Source organism: Nyctereutes procyonoides, unplaced genomic scaffold (assembly GCF_905146905.1).
Source record: "Nyctereutes procyonoides isolate TBG_1078 unplaced genomic scaffold, NYPRO_anot_genome, whole genome shotgun sequence".
Lineage (NCBI taxonomy): Eukaryota > Metazoa > Chordata > Mammalia > Carnivora > Canidae > Nyctereutes > Nyctereutes procyonoides.
The window spans coordinates 46281089-46296850 of record NW_026575049.1 but is presented as its reverse complement, the minus strand read 5'-3'; the positions used below and the strand labels follow the sequence as shown (position 1 = coordinate 46296850).

Here is a 15762-nt window from a genome sequence, read left to right as displayed (position 1 = left end):
TGTTAGGTTTTCTTCCCAGTAAAAAGTGATGTGTATTAATTGCAGAAAACAAAAATACTTAAAAACACAGGATCCACCCCACCCCCGAGTTAACCCATGTTAGCACATGAAGATCATGATTACCAAAGTTGGCAGCAGGGCAGATGTCTGCTCCCCTGCTAGATACAGGCACCGTGTCCAAAGACTCAGAGGGCTCCTGGGCACACTTCGGAGTCCAGGAGTGCTGGGAGCCCCAGAGGCAGCAGTGGGTAGAGACAAAACCTGGAGCCTACAGTGGAAATCAGAGCTCGGTTTCCTGGGACTTCAGGGAGAAATCCAGAAGGGGTCACATGTGTGAGTAATGGAAGCTGGATCTGGATGGGTAGGTCCCCGGTTAGAGTCAAAGCTTCCTCTGGAAACGGTGGGATCTACACCCTGCCTTCCCCCACTGCAGCCTGGCAGCTCACTGTTTTGATTTGCTCCACTGGAGGGCAGATGGGAACCTGGCTTTCTGAAAGGGTTTCCGTCCTAAGGGGTGTCAGGGGCTGCACCCCCACCTCTCCACCCCTAAGGCATTCCTCTCTCTCTCTCTCTCTCTCTTTTTTTTTTTTTTTAGGCATTCCTCTCCTAATTCAGAAACCCTGCAAGGTGCCCCCAGATTCCCCCAGCCCAGGACGTGAAGGCAGAGGCTGTTGAGAACTAGGGCTGCAGGAGGGTGTTGCTCTGTGCAGGAGCCAAGGACACGGGAATGTCCCAGGGAGGTCCCCTGCACGGGGCCAGGCAGCCATGACAAGACAAGCTTGTCCCTCGTGCCCAGGGCAGACCTAACCTGAGAAAATAATGAAAATTAGATCTGCCGTTTTTCTGAACATTAGCTCTGTGCTAGAGAATTCCCTAAGAGGTTTAGGAAACAAGCAGCTGTTTTCCAATCAAGGCCTGTCTGCATTCAGAGCTCAGGTTGGTGGTCTCACCACCCTGCACCTCTTGGTCACAGCCTGTCCCAGCCTGTCTCCCTCAGCCTCGGCCCAACAGGAGTCCAGGATGGAGGAGAGGCCCGGAGGCTCTGAGAGAGAAAGAGGCCAACAGCCCCTGTGCCTAAAACCCAGCTGGCGAGGCGGGTCTTGTCAGGTCCTACAGCCTGGAACTGCAGCCTCCCTTGGTGCTGTCCCAGGTCATCGGGAGCCTGAGGCCCCATGGGCTCCTGAGAACACCTCACAGTGGACAGCAGGACTTGCGTCTTGTCTGAAGACATCCCTGGCCTCTACTGCCCTGTCTGTAGCGAAGGGCGGGTGGGGATAGGTGGAGCAGACGGTGGATGGGGCATTTCAGAGGCTCTCAGGATTGTTCTGTCTGGGGGAGAAGCCCCTGGTCCCAGGTCAGTAGAAACTGGCAGGGGAGCCCTCCACGTGTGGAGGCCTTTCGTGGTGCACATGGACTTCGGGCCATCGGGGATCTGGGAGTAACTACAGCAGGCTGACAGGCCACCAACAGGCTTATTCCACGAGGCCGTGAGCACCATGGTCCCTGTGTCGGCTGGACTGGGACAATGTCCTGTTGGCTCCACACTTCCTGCTGCCGGGGCTGGTGGGGGCAGGGAGGCAGCCGCTCAGTCTGTCCATATGATGGGGGTAAGTAAGGGAGTATAGGGTGGCCTGCGTGATGCCGAGAGCTATGCGTGGCCAGGACCAGCTCCAGCCTCCAGGCAAGCAAATGTGTGACCCCTCAGGGCTGCGGACACTCTTCCCCACCTCACCCCAGCTGGGCCTCCCTCCCACCTCAGGGTCTCCCTGGGCCTCTGTTTCACCCCTGCTGAGCCCTGTTCTCCTCCTCTGCCAGGGGCAGCACAGACTCCCCCCACCCCCCTTCAGCAACCTCTGTGGCCAGGTCACTCAGTGGTGGGGGCAGGGAGAGGGGAAGAAGGGCTGAAGGTGTTCCCCTTTGCCTGTAAACAGAAATGCTGGGTGTTTCTCAGTGGCTGCAAAGATGCTGATGAAAACCCCAGGATATTGAGTCATTGTGGTGGCCAGCTGATAGCATCATTCCACTTTGCCCTGAACATCTCGCAGGGTAGGAAGCCTGGAAGCTTCTCTCAGGTCCATGGCCCAAGCAGCCCATGGAATCTCATAACCTGAGCTCTTCCTCTCCCCTCCTTTCCCTTCCTCCCTCCACTCTCCCTCCCTCCACTCTCCCTGCCTCCCTCCCTCCCCTCCTATCTTCAACTCCTTCTGCCTTCACCACAGACTTGGGGGCCCCCGGAGAGGCCTTGGGTTCCTGCCTCCCAGCCTCTTCCCACATGGTGTCTGCCTTCCTGGCGCCAATCCTGGGTGTGGAGTTTGTCCTGGGCCTGCTGGGCAACAGCTTGGCTCTCTTCATCTTCTGCTTCCACACACGGCCCTGGACTTCCAACACGGTGTTCCTGGTCAGCCTGGTCGTTGCTGACTTTCTCCTGATCATCAACCTGCCCCTGCGCGTGGACTACTACTTCCTGCACGAGCACTGGCGCTTCGGAGCCACCATCTGCAAGCTCAACCTCTTCATGCTGTCCACCAACCGCTCGGCCAGCGTGGTCTTCCTCACGGCCATCGCCCTCAACCGCTACCTGAAGGTGGTGTGGCCCCACCACGTGCTGAGCCAGGTGTCCGTGTGGGCTGCCACCAAGGTGGCCGCGGGGCTCTGGGGGAGCATCCTGCTCCTCAACGGGCACCTGCTCCTGGCCGCCTACACCGACCACTCCTGCCTCAGTTACAAACTGGGAGCAAAGCCCTCGGCCTCAGCCCGCTGGCACCAGGCACTGTTCCTGTTGGAATTCTTCCTGCCGCTGGCGCTCATCCTCTTTGCCATCGTGAGCATCGGGCTTACCATCTGGCGCCGCAGCCTGGGTGGCCAGGCGGGCCCACAGAGAGCCGTGCGCATGCTGGCCGTGGTGGTGGCTGTCTACACCGTCTGCTTCTTGCCCAGCGTCATCTTTGGCTTGGCTTCCATGGTGGCCTTCCGCCTGCGTGCCTGCCACTCCCTGGCCGTGTGCACACAGCTCTTCCATGGCTCCCTGGCCTTCACCTACCTCAACAGCGTCCTGGATCCTGTGCTCTACTGCTTCTCCAGCCCCAGCTTCCTCCGCCAGACCCGGGCCCTGCTGGGCCTCTCCCAGGGCTGGCAGGGCCCAGCGAGTGACGAGAGCTCCTACCAGCCCTCCACCCGGCGCTGGGGGACCTCCAGGAAGGCGAAGGCTACGGACAAGCTACGGGAGGCGGTCTCGCTGGAGGGCCCACTAGAGTAAGAAGCACCCCTCTCCCCCATCCCAGGACTGGTGGTTAACGGAGCCGCAGGAGTAAGGATGGCCTGGCTCTGACCTAGAGGGATAAGGTTGCCAGCACAGGGCGCCTCAACCAACTGGACATCTGTAGGAGCCAAGTGGGTGGCAGGGGAAGGGAAGGGAAGGGCCTTGACCTTCCAGAATAGTGTGTCCCAGACGACATCCCCAGAGCACAGGGAAGAGCACGATGGCAGGTGGAGACAGGCAGGGGCTGCGGCAGCTCCGCTCCAGGCCAAGGGCCACACATCCACCCAGTCCAGGGGCCAGAATGGGTTGACTGTGAGGGCACAAGTCCTGCTTTGGAAATTGTGGAAATTGTGGGTACAAGCCATGTTTTCTGCCATCTCCAAATTCTCCCTTTCAATGCTAATTAACTTCCTTTTGAAAATGCAGGCTTAGGGCACCTGGGTGGCTCAGTCAGTTAAGTGTCTGCCTTCGGTTCAGGTCATGATCCCAGTGTCCTGGGACGGAGCCCCCCTGCATCCCGCATAGGGCTCCCTGCTCAGTGCAGGATCTGGTTCCTATGTCTCTCACTTTCTCTCTCAATAAATAAAATCTTAAAAAAGGAAGAAAATGCAAGCTTGCTTCAGCTGTTCTAAGAAAAAACAAAGAAATGTCTTTGGGCCTATCTGGCCCTGGGGGTCAATAGGATTCAAAGTGAGTGCCCCAAGATGAAGGGGATCTCTGATGACAGTGAAGAGACCACTCCGGACATCATACTTCCACATTGCCCCTGGAGCCCTGCAGTATCCTTCTAGGCAGAATGCTTTTCTGGGTCATAGGAAGGGCAGCTCATCTGGATCCCTGGGAGACCCCTGCTCCTCTCTGCAGTCCCCTTCTGCAGTCCTTCAGGTCTTGCCCAGGGCACCCAGAACCCACCGTGCTCTCCCCTGGGACAACAAGCTCTTTCACCCACTAAGTTGCCTGCTCCATCCAGGTCAGGCTCCTGGCTCAGCTCAGGTTCCCTCCCATGACTTTCCTCAGCCCCGAGTACCCTTCCCTGGCCTTGGAACCTGTGGTGCCCGTAACCTGACCAGGACAGGACCTTGGCAGAGGACAGGGGCCTCAGAGTCACAGGGCTGGAACTGGTTCTCCACTCTTCACACCTCAGCCTCAGGCCTCTAGATCTCAGGTAGAGGGTCGGATAAGGGGACCAAATCCCCTTTCCCCAATTCCCTTTGGAGTTTTAATCTAAATCCAACGCTCTCATATCATAGACAGGGATACTCTCCCCGTTAGAAGTTCTGAGGAATGGAGGCCAAAGCCTAGGAGTCACCTGTGCCCAGGGAGGGAGGCACCAGGAGCAATGCAGATGTTGGGGTGGAAGAGGGGAACATGTCGGGTGGAGGGAGGTGGACTGGGGGACAATAGGTTGGATGGATCCTGGGACCCATATCCCTGGTGCATCTCCAGCCCACTTTCCTTTTCTGAAAACTCACCAGTTGCTCTCAGAAACTCAGACAGAAGCAGAGAATTCAAAGCAAGGGTGTGCTGGCTGGGTCCCTGCAAGGTGCTTCCTCATGTCTCCCTCATGTCTCTCTTCCCTCCACAGCTCTCTGCTCCATGTCTCCCTTCCTGTTGTTGCTTCTTTGACCCTGGTAGAGCCACTCCTAGGGACTCCCCACTTCTCCACGCTCTGCTGTGGGGAGGAGCGAGCCAAGTCTGGGCCAACCCCATCTCAGCCTGAGATTTGTAACTGCCAAGGAAGATTGGAGGCTGAGGACGGCGCACTTTCTCGTGGAGCCCCAACCTCAGGGTGCTAACCCTGTGTAAACACCAAGCACTTTCCATCTGGTGCCATCTCTTCCCACATTTCTGGGCTCAAGGGGGCTCTCTGGGCAAGTAGGGCTCCATGTTCCACCATCTTCTCTTCATAGGCTTCTTCTCATCTACTGCAACACTGTGTTCGCTCACCCACTCAGCACCTGGGCTCACTTGCCCTTCTCTCACTCCCCTAAATGGTTCCTGTGACTTGTGTGCAGTGCTGTCTCTCCCCTTGAGGAGTCCTGGGGTAGAGACTGGTCAGGGTTTGGGCCCACTCCCAACCTGCTCAGGATCTTCCTTGCCCCTCATTTTAATGTTGAGGACTGCTCCCTCCTTCACAAGCTGGGCCATCCCATCCTTCACAAAGTGCTCTCCACAGGGAGTCCGGATGTCCTGGGAGAGAAGCTTCGATTCAGGCTGCCTCCACATTCTCCCTGCAAGGCAGGCCCTGGTCCTAACCTTGGTCCTGACCTAGTTCTCCATCTGTCAAGTGGGAACAGTGATTCTGGCTCTTACCTAACTCCAGTGGCTGGAGATGGAAACAACTGATATGCCAGAGTGCTGAGGAAGGTAGTTATTACATAGTAAGGGAGGAGAAGGAATGAAAAGGGATGGAGGAGGAGACGAAGTCAAACAGTGTTGGAAGTGTAGGTTTTCCACAGGTGGGAAAGGGGGTGGCACCCACGGTGGTAACTGGTGAGCTGGAGGAAGGCTGAGTTAAGGCCTCGTTTCCTACATTTGGGTTCCAAGCAGCATGTTGGTCCCTTGGGTGAACTGCACTATTCTGTGTGAATTTGGGGCAGGGCCTTCTCTTCTCTCTAATGTTCCCTGAAAGACGAGAAATGGCATCCAGGACTTTACTCTGTGGACTTCTCTGCAGGAGGACAGCAGGCACAGCTGGGCCGATGGCCCATAGCCACTCATCCAGCATTTACTGGACTCCCACCAAGGGCCACACAGTAAGCTAGAGGCAGAAAATCCGACTCTGACCTTGACCTCTCCAGGCCAAGCCTGGGAAAGATTTTTTTTTTTAAGATTTTTTATTTATTCATGATAGACATAGAGAGAGAGAGGCAGAGACACAGGCAGAGGGAGAAGCAGGCTCTATGCAGGGAGCCCAATGCAGGACTCGATCCGCGGTCTCCAGGATCACACCCTGGGCCAAAGGCAGGCGCTCAACCACTGAGCCACCCAGGGATCCCCCCTCTGGGAAAGATTTGATCTGCAAATGCATCAAATGTAACCCAATGTTTTGGAGGTAGTAATGCGTAGCCAGGAGCACATAACAACTAACTGCCTATGTCAGCAAAGTGATGCATACAAGCTCAATCCCAGAGGATAAGGAAAGTAGCAAAGGGAAGAGTGATCTCTGGCACAGGGCACAGCACTGTGAGAGAAGCTAGCATGCAGGAGGAGGAGGTCGCTGAGACAAGAGAGGAAGTGGCCTGGGCACAGAGTTAGGGACAGAGAGGAATGCAGGCTCAACCAACTAGGCTTACCACATTCAGAATGAGACCCAAAAGACCAGTTATCTCCACAGTGGGCCCTATAGCTGCAAACTCCTGTGGTGGCAGGATCAAAACCAGGCACTGGCAGGTGCACGGCAGTTAACGTCACAAGGCAAGTAGCAGAAACTGTCAGGCTCCCTGTCTGAATGCCTACTAAAAGCACATGCCTTTAAAACTAATGTTGGTGGTGAATGGTTTCTGCTTCTTGCAACCATCCATCAGGACAAAAACATAAGCTTGAGGGAGATAACAAGGTAACAAAAATCTTTCTGCATTATAATTTGCTATGACCCTATACTCCTGAAACTTTATAGTTATCACTTGAATAATCTAAACTTTTTTCTCATTTCATCTGACTCACCCAAGTCAGCAAAACTAGAGTTGGAAGGGAAAGCAAGCACCCGGTCTCTACAACAGACAGTAGCAAGATGAGCCCACGGGCACTAGGACACTCCAAGTAGTCTACCAGAACTATGGCTTCAACCCAAAGAGGGCCCAATGCTAAATGGAGGGACCTGGAATTCAAGGACAGGAAGATAGGTCCTCGTGGATATAAGTTCACAAATAATCTGGATGTTGGAATTCATTGATTCATCTCCAAATCTTTATTTATTTACTAGACCGGGTAGAGGTACAGATGTACAAAGGGATTTCAGCCTCTCAGGACCAAGGGCAAGGGACCTAACTACTAACTCAGGCCCAGCTGAGAGTACCCCCCAGGGCTGCAGAGATCACATGAAGGCATCATCTCACCTCCTGGGCTAATGTCCATTCCTGTGTCCCATCTCAGAACCTCAGCACAGTGCAGAGAATGGACAGTGGCAGCAGACTGCCTGGTTGTAGTTCTGCTTCTGTCACTTCCTGCTGTTTGACTTCTCTGTGCCTCTGTTTCCTCGCCTGTACCCACCTCATGGCATAGGGCATCAGTGAGCCCTATGTGGCATGACCACAGGACCTGAGCTTCTATTTTCTGTGCCACTTCAATGAGTGGTTATCAAAACAAACATGAGAAGTCAATTTAAGACAAGTTGAAGAAATCCAAAGTTGCTTTTATTTTTTAAATTGTTTTTGCTAATGTAAGAACAGAATCGAGACAGCTCAGCTCTGTAACTCGCCCACCCCAAGATTGTTCTACCGGTAAAGCCAAGAACAGGTAGGAGATCTTCCTCCATCAGTGACCTCTTCTTAAAGCACAAGGACATCTTCCATAGGGCATCAACATGCACCTGTCATGTTGAATGTCAAGAATTTAACTAAAGCTTTCTTGATCCTTCTACATTCTCAGCCAGTAGTATTGCCTTCTGAGGTTATGGACTCCAGGTCTGACTCATGATAGGTAGAAGCTTCCTTTCACATTTGGAGAAGACTGGGTGCAGAAGTGTGGAGCTGAAGAACATAACTCTGTGGACTTCAACCACCTCCCCCTTTAGCCTGTCCCTCCAAGGTGAACACGAGTCAATGTTCTTATAACTCCCCTTTACAGGTTTGGCTTTCTTCAAGGTGTACAACTCAAGCCTCATCCATGGAAAGCGTAATAGGGTTTACACAAACACAGGACAATGCATTAGTTTCTCCTTTGGCCCCAGCATAGACTAGGCCAGCATCTTTTAGAAGCAACCACTCTAGCACGGTCTAGGCCATACTCCTAAGCCATGAATGAGTTGTTCAGGACCCTCTGCCTGTCCTAAACGATTCCTAAAAGCTTCACGTCTCAGTCTTACTGTCCTTGGTTTCTATTGTTGTATAATCCTACCTGTAAAGCTACTAAACCCCTGACCCACGGATGCCTCTTTCAGAGTTCTTATCTTCCTCAAACGTACTAAATGAATTTCTGAAAACAGTTACCTACCAGCTAATGAGAGAAAAAAAAGCTAATTTTGTGCAAATCACTGCTGAGACCAGCTCTGCAGGAGGTCAGGGAGGGAGGGCCTGGTGTTCAGGATGCTCTATGTCTATCACACATACCCCCTCCCTGCCCACAGCACCCCTTTCTGCCTTGTCTCAGACTCCTACACAAGAGGTTCTCTCTCCTGGCTTCCAGTAAGACAGGCAGGTTAAGCTCCTGGACTTCAGACAGACAGCCTGGTTTGCATATATGTTACACCACTGGTGAGGACCCTGGACCACTGCTATGGCATGCTGTGGACCCTCCTGCCTACAGATACTGAACAGAGTTAGAGTCACATCTGGGTTGCTCTATTTATTGTCACCTTGACTGGAAACATTGTAGAGTACGGAAGGGCAGGCAACCTGATCTGGAGGACAGGTATGACACCAAATCTAAAACTACTTTGGTGTACTAGTATTGTGAGGACGTAAAGAGGGGTTCAGAGCTCCATCTTCAGTGATCACTTCTCCAGGGCTCAGGCTGGTACCAAAAGCCCCACACAGTAGAGTCAATGCCAATAACCTTCCCAATTCTAAGCAAGAAGACAAGAAGGTGCATGGAATGGAAATAGAAACACTAAAGCGTGGCCTTGATCATCCTGATGTCAGAACTTCCTGGGACAGGCAAGATGTTAACTTAGCTGTTTCCGTTTCACTTCCAAGCACTGGAGATGGCAATTTCAGGGGTTGGGGTTTCTTCCCTGTAACTTGGCAAATTCTTCTCATCTCCATATCGAATCAACAGTTCCTTAAATACTAGGTGCAAAGCCTCATGCACCAAGTTTTCTCCACAGAACTTACTGGCACATCCTTTAAGCCACTTCCATTTGTTCCATTCCTCTTCTTCAGCCTTTCTAGACCTGTAAGTTTTCTGAATAGAGGAAATCCCCAAAGCCATGATGAAAAAAAAAGAAAGTGGCCAGGCCATCTTTCACTTCCTGGCAATAGCTGCTCCCCATCTATAGTGACCAAAGGGATTGAAAGATAACAGCCCAGTCCTCTTTACTTTATCATGGGTTTGAACTTAGGAGTGCCCAGGTCTCAGCAGGTTACTCAGTATCTGATGTGGTTCTTAAGAGGGAGAAGCTTCATGGGGCACATTCACCCATGGCTGCTCAGGGAAAGCAACAGTGATGTCCGAAACCAGCCCTCTGGTACTGCACAACTGTTGGTAGGCCAAGATGGTCTGGTCCTCAGCAAAAGGCTCTCAATTCTAACTCCCTAAAAGCCCCAGAGCATGTGGACATCTCCTCCCAACTTGGCACGGGGGCGGCACACACTTCCCAAAGGAACTCCTTTATTGAATGTAGTAAGCAGTCCAACACTGCTACTTGGGTCAAGTCACAGCTAATGCCGGAGAAGAAGTGCCTCTGATTCATGCACAGCCAGATCTGCAGAGAAACCTGATGATTCCAGGACACAGACCCATAGATGCCAGAGGACAGTGTTCCCCTTGCTGGTGCTGTATCACCTAGCCTAATGGTTTCACGAGACCCTGAGGCCCATTCTGAAGACAGATGGCAGGGAGGCAAAAATGGAGGTCTTAAGAGGTCTTCAGACAAGTGGACGGCTCAGCAGAACAGCACATGTGCCCAGGGCTCACTGCACGGCAGCCATCACCAACCTGGTAAAGGAGGCTATATCGCATGGCATCTTCAGGGTCCTGGAGGCAGGCGCTATGCAGGAGAAGGAGGAAATAGGAGTTAAAACTTTGCCAGGTTAGCACACCCAGGACCTCTGACCCAATCACTCCAACTCCTGAGAATTTATTCCAAAGAAGTAATTCTCGATATGGGAAAAAACTGAATGCATAAGGGACCTAGCAGCCAAGTGACTACCAGAATGTGGACTCTGCAGTCAGAGACCCACCTCTACCACTTTTTAGGGCAAGTGATGAATGCTCTCTGAGCCTCTTTTTCCCTATCTATAAAACGTAATGACAGGGCAGCCGGATGGCTCAGCAGTTTAGTGCTGCCTTTGGCCCTGGGTGTGATCCTGGAGACCCAGGATCGACTCCCTGCATGGAGCCTGTTTCTCCCTCTGCCTGTGTCTCTGTCTCTCTTTCTCTCTCTCTCTCTCTCTCTCTCTCTCTCTCGATCTGTGTCTCTCATGAATAAATAAAATCTTAAAAAAAAAAAAAGTAATGACAGACATTACTCCCCAGGGATGTTGTGAGATCAAATAAGATGATCTGCATAAAGCACCTCAAGTATAATGAGTTCAACTACAAAGGTTAGCTCTTATTATTATGCATAAGGCAAGGAAGAAAATGCAGGGAAAAAGACTGAACTGTTAAGAGTGACAGAGTGGAAGGGAAGTTTTCTATGATCATTGGTTTTTAGGTCTTACCCATTTTTTAGTTGTTACGGAGGATGGATGCCATGAACTGTTGAGCCCTGTAGCTTAGGGAAAAAAAGTAAGGTAGAAAGAGTTGGCCTTTTTTCACCAGGGTTTTCTCCAGTTTTCTAGACTTCACCTTTGTAAAATTCCTAGGAGGTCTCTGAGAATGCAGAAAATGGGGGAAGATGGAGGGCACAGGAGAGGGTTTGACAATCAAACCTTAAAGGATCTGCCTACATTTGTTCACCCTGCCCAAAGGCAGGTCTGTACACAGATTTTATTTGTGGTCCTGATTAGGAATACAACTGAGAAAGTGAGTCTGCCTGCCCAGGGGCCACTGCGAGGGTGGCAGGGATGCATGCCCCCTGGCTGGGCAGACCACAGTGTGACCCGAGGGGAAAAAGACCACAGGCAAGGAGTCCATACTCAGGACTCTGATGCAGGACACAACACAGTCTCTGTCTCTTATCTTTCTCGGACAGCTTTTCAGCTGTAAAGAATACATAAGAGTCCAGTTCCGTAAAAGACACACACAGTAAATATTTATCAGTGCCAGAAACAAAACAGATAATTAAGTACTTGCACAACCTTAGGGAAGTCTAGCCAGTGTTTATAATCTTCTTCTTTTTCATTCTATCCATATCGTAGTATGCAACCCAAAACTAAAAAAGGATTATTTTTTCCAATATAAATACCATCATCACACATAAAAAGGTTAACAATTCCTTAATACCAACAATTACCCAATGTTCATATTTCCAATTGTCTCATAAACATCATAAATGGGTGGTTTGTTTCTTAACATTTAAAAATTCAACTTCCTAGGGCGCCTGGCTGGCTCAGTTGGTAGAGGTATCCCAACTCTCGAATCTCAGGATTATGAATTCAAGCCCCACGTTGGGTGGAGAGATTACTTAAAAATAAGATCTTAAAAAAATAAAAACAAAAATATGAAATAAAATTTCAACTTCTGAAAGTCTGAGGAGATTCCTAGACAGCTCCTATTAATCAATCCAACCACAATAATCACTAACTCAAGCCAACCTCCTCACTAGACCAGATAAGAAAAACAAAACCCAGAGAGAATAGGTGATTTTTGCCCAGGATTGCACAGCTGGCTAAAGACAGAGGGTCTGACCCATAGCTCTTTTCACACAGTCTGGTAGTATGAACACTGAGATAACCATTAGATACTTCAGAGTCAGAAAATCTTAATCTAATAATCCTTTCTCTGCAACAAGAGAATCACCACTAGAACCCTCCTAGTAATTATAAAAACTAAGCTCTCAAGTTAATACCACCAGGTCAGAAGTCAGGTCTTGATCTTTATTCTGTGCTTCAATTTACCCATGTAAAATGATTTCTCAATGAGCTCTATCTAGCCTCTTCTCAACTAGCTCCCCCAGGCTGCAGCAAGCTGAAGAGGACCACTAACAAAGGAGTAAGGTATCACATGGTGGGGATATGTGTTCTAGTTGAACCATATCATCAATGTGGTATCAGCAAAGGTCAAGACTACCTGCAAATAGGCCCAAAAAGCTTTATAACTGCCAACAAGCTGTCAAGGAACTCAGAATTTCTGCACTGTATGTTTTAGAATATGAGAAAAAAACGCCTCCATCTCACTCTGTAAGGATAGAATTAACCCCTTTATACAACTGGACAAGGACAGCACATTCACACAAAAGCAGAGGTGGATGGGAAGAAAAGTATATGCCAATCTCACATTAAACACAAAGAGACCAAAATCCTAAGTAAAATAAAAGCGAATCCAAAGAGTAGATATGTTTTCTTTCTGAAACACTTGACTTCTTTTTTTCTCTTGTTCTCTTTTGATTAGGTTTTGTTTCCTACGTGTACACAACACAAATATACTGGAGTATATATGAAAAAGAGAATAGGACATATTGGATAAGCTACTGAATCTGGATTCCAGAAACATACTTGACACTTGCTTAACTGGAAGACTTGCATTATCAAACAATTATATAAAACTAAAGTGAGAACAGATGGGTATGGGGTACAAAAAAAGGCCTACATATGTGTAGTAACTGAGAATGTAAGTACAGCAGACTTCAAATGAATAGGGGAAGAATGAATGGACTCTTCAATACAGTTAGATCCTTACCTTATTTAGCATAGAAAACTAAATTCCAAGTAGACTGAAAAACTAAAGGTAAATAAACAAACGCATTATAAGAAAATGTAAAAACAGTTTCAGTGTGGAATGATGAAGAGTTCTAGACATGGATGGTAGTGATGGTTGTAAAATAAATATACTTAATGCCACTGAACTATAAGCCTAAAAAAGGGCAAAATGATAAATTGTACATAAGTATGTTTTACAATTTAAAAAATAATATATAAAAAAGAAAACACAAAAAGATTATATTGTTGCAACGGGAAGAGCTTTTTGTTTTTAAGATTTTATTTATTTATTCATGAGAGACAAACAGAGAGGCAGAGACATACGCAGAGCGAGAAGCAGGCTGCTCGCAGGGAGCCCAATGCGGGACTTGATCCTAGACCCCAGGATCACGCCCTGAGCCGAAAGCAGACACTCAACTGCTGAGCCACCAAGGTGTCCCAGGGAAGAGCTTTCTTAAGACACAAAAACTTGAAGCTATAAAGGGATAGATTTGAAGATTTAATACATACAAATTTTTAATGTATAGAACAAGTATCAAAGATAAGCACTTAATACTTCAATAGAAAAAAAGAAAGAAAAAAGATAAGCAGTTGACTAAAGTATAATACACAACTTGTGTAATAGATAAAAGATTAACATCTGAATGTATAAAGTTGCTATAAATGGAAGTAGAGACAGAATATGATAAGCAATTTATAAAAGACATACAACCTCATAAGTAATCAGGAAAATACACATTTAAACAATTTCATTTTTCATCCATCAAATTAATAAAATTTAAAATACTGATTTCCATAACTAACAAAGACATATGAAAATAGGTATTATCATCACTGTGGCTTCAACTGTAAACCAGCAGAACCTCTGAAGGTCAATTAGCCAGCAACTAGCCGGATGTCAGATTCACATACCCTCCACTTACTAGTCTCTAGACTGTAGAAATCTCTCAGAAACACACAAAACCCAGGAACAAGGATGTTTACTGAACCATTATTTTCTGTGTCAAAAGCAAAACAGCCTAACTCTCTATCTAACAAGAGATGGTGAAATACGCTCTCATACATCCACCCAGTGAAACAGGAGGCAGCTACTGACAAGAAGAAGATAGGTTACTATGTAACCCACAGGGAAACATGTCACAACAAGTGTTGTAAACAAAGGCTAGTTACAAAATAGTCCATATTCTGTGATTCCATTTTTGTAAAAAAACAAAACACACAAAACAAAACCACCACACAAACAAAACAGAAAACCGGTAAAATAACATACTTTGAATAGCAAGAAAAATCTAGAAGAATGCAAATCAAACTATTAATAGTGTATATCATCTCTGGGAGCGATATCATGGGAAATTTTCCCTTTCTAAATTATGTTATTTCATTAATGTTTGAAGTATTTAGAATAAGTATAATCACTTTTGTAATAGAAAAAAATTAACAGTAAATAAAGAAAAACACCTCCACTTTTCTCCAAAAAATGTAGGGAGAGCTAACTATGATCCCAATGAGAGCCAGGGAACAATCTCTGTATTCTCCTCTAAAGAGGAGGAGCCAGAACATGGTCTGGAACAGCTGGGAGCTGTCACGTGTCAGAAAGGAGCCCATCCCTCAGCTCACAAACAGGACCGGTGTGGTGGCAGTGATGGGAACAGGACCAGGCCTTCAGTCACAGCAGCCTGCACAGCACCCTCACCCCCACAGGGAAGACCAGGGCTGAAACTGAAGAGTGAAGGAAAGCACACCCAACACTGGACTCCCAACTCTTTTTCTCTTACCTCTCATCTTGGGGTGGCTCTCAGTTCACCCTTTAACATAAGAAACATTTTACATGAAAAGGTCACAATGGAAATCAGATCAGCTACAAGGAACTGGTGGTCTCTGTGGTTAAGAATGATAGAAACCAAAAAAAAAAAAAAATGATAGAAATCTAGCATGTTCTACAGAGATGGCAGTAAATGCCAACGGCTAGAATGGCACAATGTTGGACAGCTGGTCAAAGAAAGGCTGTAATGAACTAAGTAGCCTCACCAACCTCTGACTGATGAAGCCAAGAATGGGAAGAGAAAAGGAATGGAGAGGGAAAGCAAACAAAACTGAAATCCTGAGCACCCCTACACCTCCGAACACAGTTACATATTTAATCCCTCTCAACAACCCAGGGAGTGCTTTGGAAGAGGAGACCCAAAGAGGTCCATGGCTTGCTCAAAGTCACAAAGCTACAAGGCCCCAGGTCTAGATCTGAATTTGATACGCCTACAAGTCCAGTGCACCAGCAGCTCCTCCAATTGGCCAGGTGGCTGGCCCCCAAATTTCCCAACACTGGAGCCCATGTCCTCAGTCTCCCAGGCAGACTCACCTGTGAGCTGGAGGGCAGAGCCTGGGAGCTGGGCTCTTCTGTTGGGGCTGCTCCCGAGCCCATGGGGCTCAGCGTAGTGATTCGGCTCGGTTGGCCACGCAGTGTCAGAGTAATGGTGGTAGGGACCTTCAACCCTGACAGAGAGAGGGGGAAGGAAGGGTTTTAGTCATAGCCTCCACTTTCTTCTCCTGCAGAATTTCTTCACATCATACCCCACCCCTTGGCTTCCCGCCTCAGTATCCTCCCCGGCTGGGTCAGCTCCACGTTATCAGTCAGTCCAAAAGGCAACAGGAAATAGCTGTGTTCTTCCAACCTCTCTGGGGCATGGACCTACACAGCCGAATCCTTGAGGTCAACACCAGGACCCTGCTGAGTTGGGTTCAACAACATGTCTTGCTCACATAAGATGGGAAGGTCCTAGGGAAAGACCCATATCTAAGAGTCCCACAGCTGTTATGAGAGACTCA

The 15762-nt window shown here is 48.7% G+C and overlaps 2 protein-coding genes across 16 annotated transcripts in view; one reads left to right on the top strand and one right to left on the bottom strand.

Moving 5' to 3' along the window:
• Window positions 1-2077: 2077 nt before the first annotated feature.
• On the top strand, window positions 2078-3256 carry OXER1 (oxoeicosanoid receptor 1). The gene has a single exon (XM_055329441.1). The coding sequence runs from the start codon at window positions 2093-2095 to the stop codon at window positions 3254-3256; it is 1164 nt and encodes a 387-aa protein (XP_055185416.1). The 5' UTR covers window positions 2078-2092.
• A 4336-nt stretch (window positions 3257-7592) lies between these two features.
• KANSL3 (KAT8 regulatory NSL complex subunit 3) overlaps window positions 7593-15762 on the bottom strand; it is a 43173-nt gene continuing 35003 nt past the window's right edge. For 10 of the 15 annotated variants that reach the window (XM_055328149.1, XM_055328148.1, XM_055328150.1 and 7 more), the window contains one exon: window positions 7593-15429. In XM_055328149.1, coding sequence (XP_055184124.1) covers window positions 15077-15429 — 353 coding nt within the window. In that variant the 3' untranslated portion in view covers window positions 7593-15076. The remainder of the gene's footprint in view (window positions 15430-15762) is intronic. The other 5 variants (XM_055328155.1, XM_055328153.1, XR_008664828.1 and 2 more) reach the window with 5 other exon arrangements.

Bases quoted from the DNA above. Each gene is read 5' to 3' on its own strand.
- OXER1 (XM_055329441.1), top strand. From the start codon at position 2,093: ATGGAATCTCATAACCTGAGCTCTTCCTCTCCCCTCCTTTCCCTTCCT.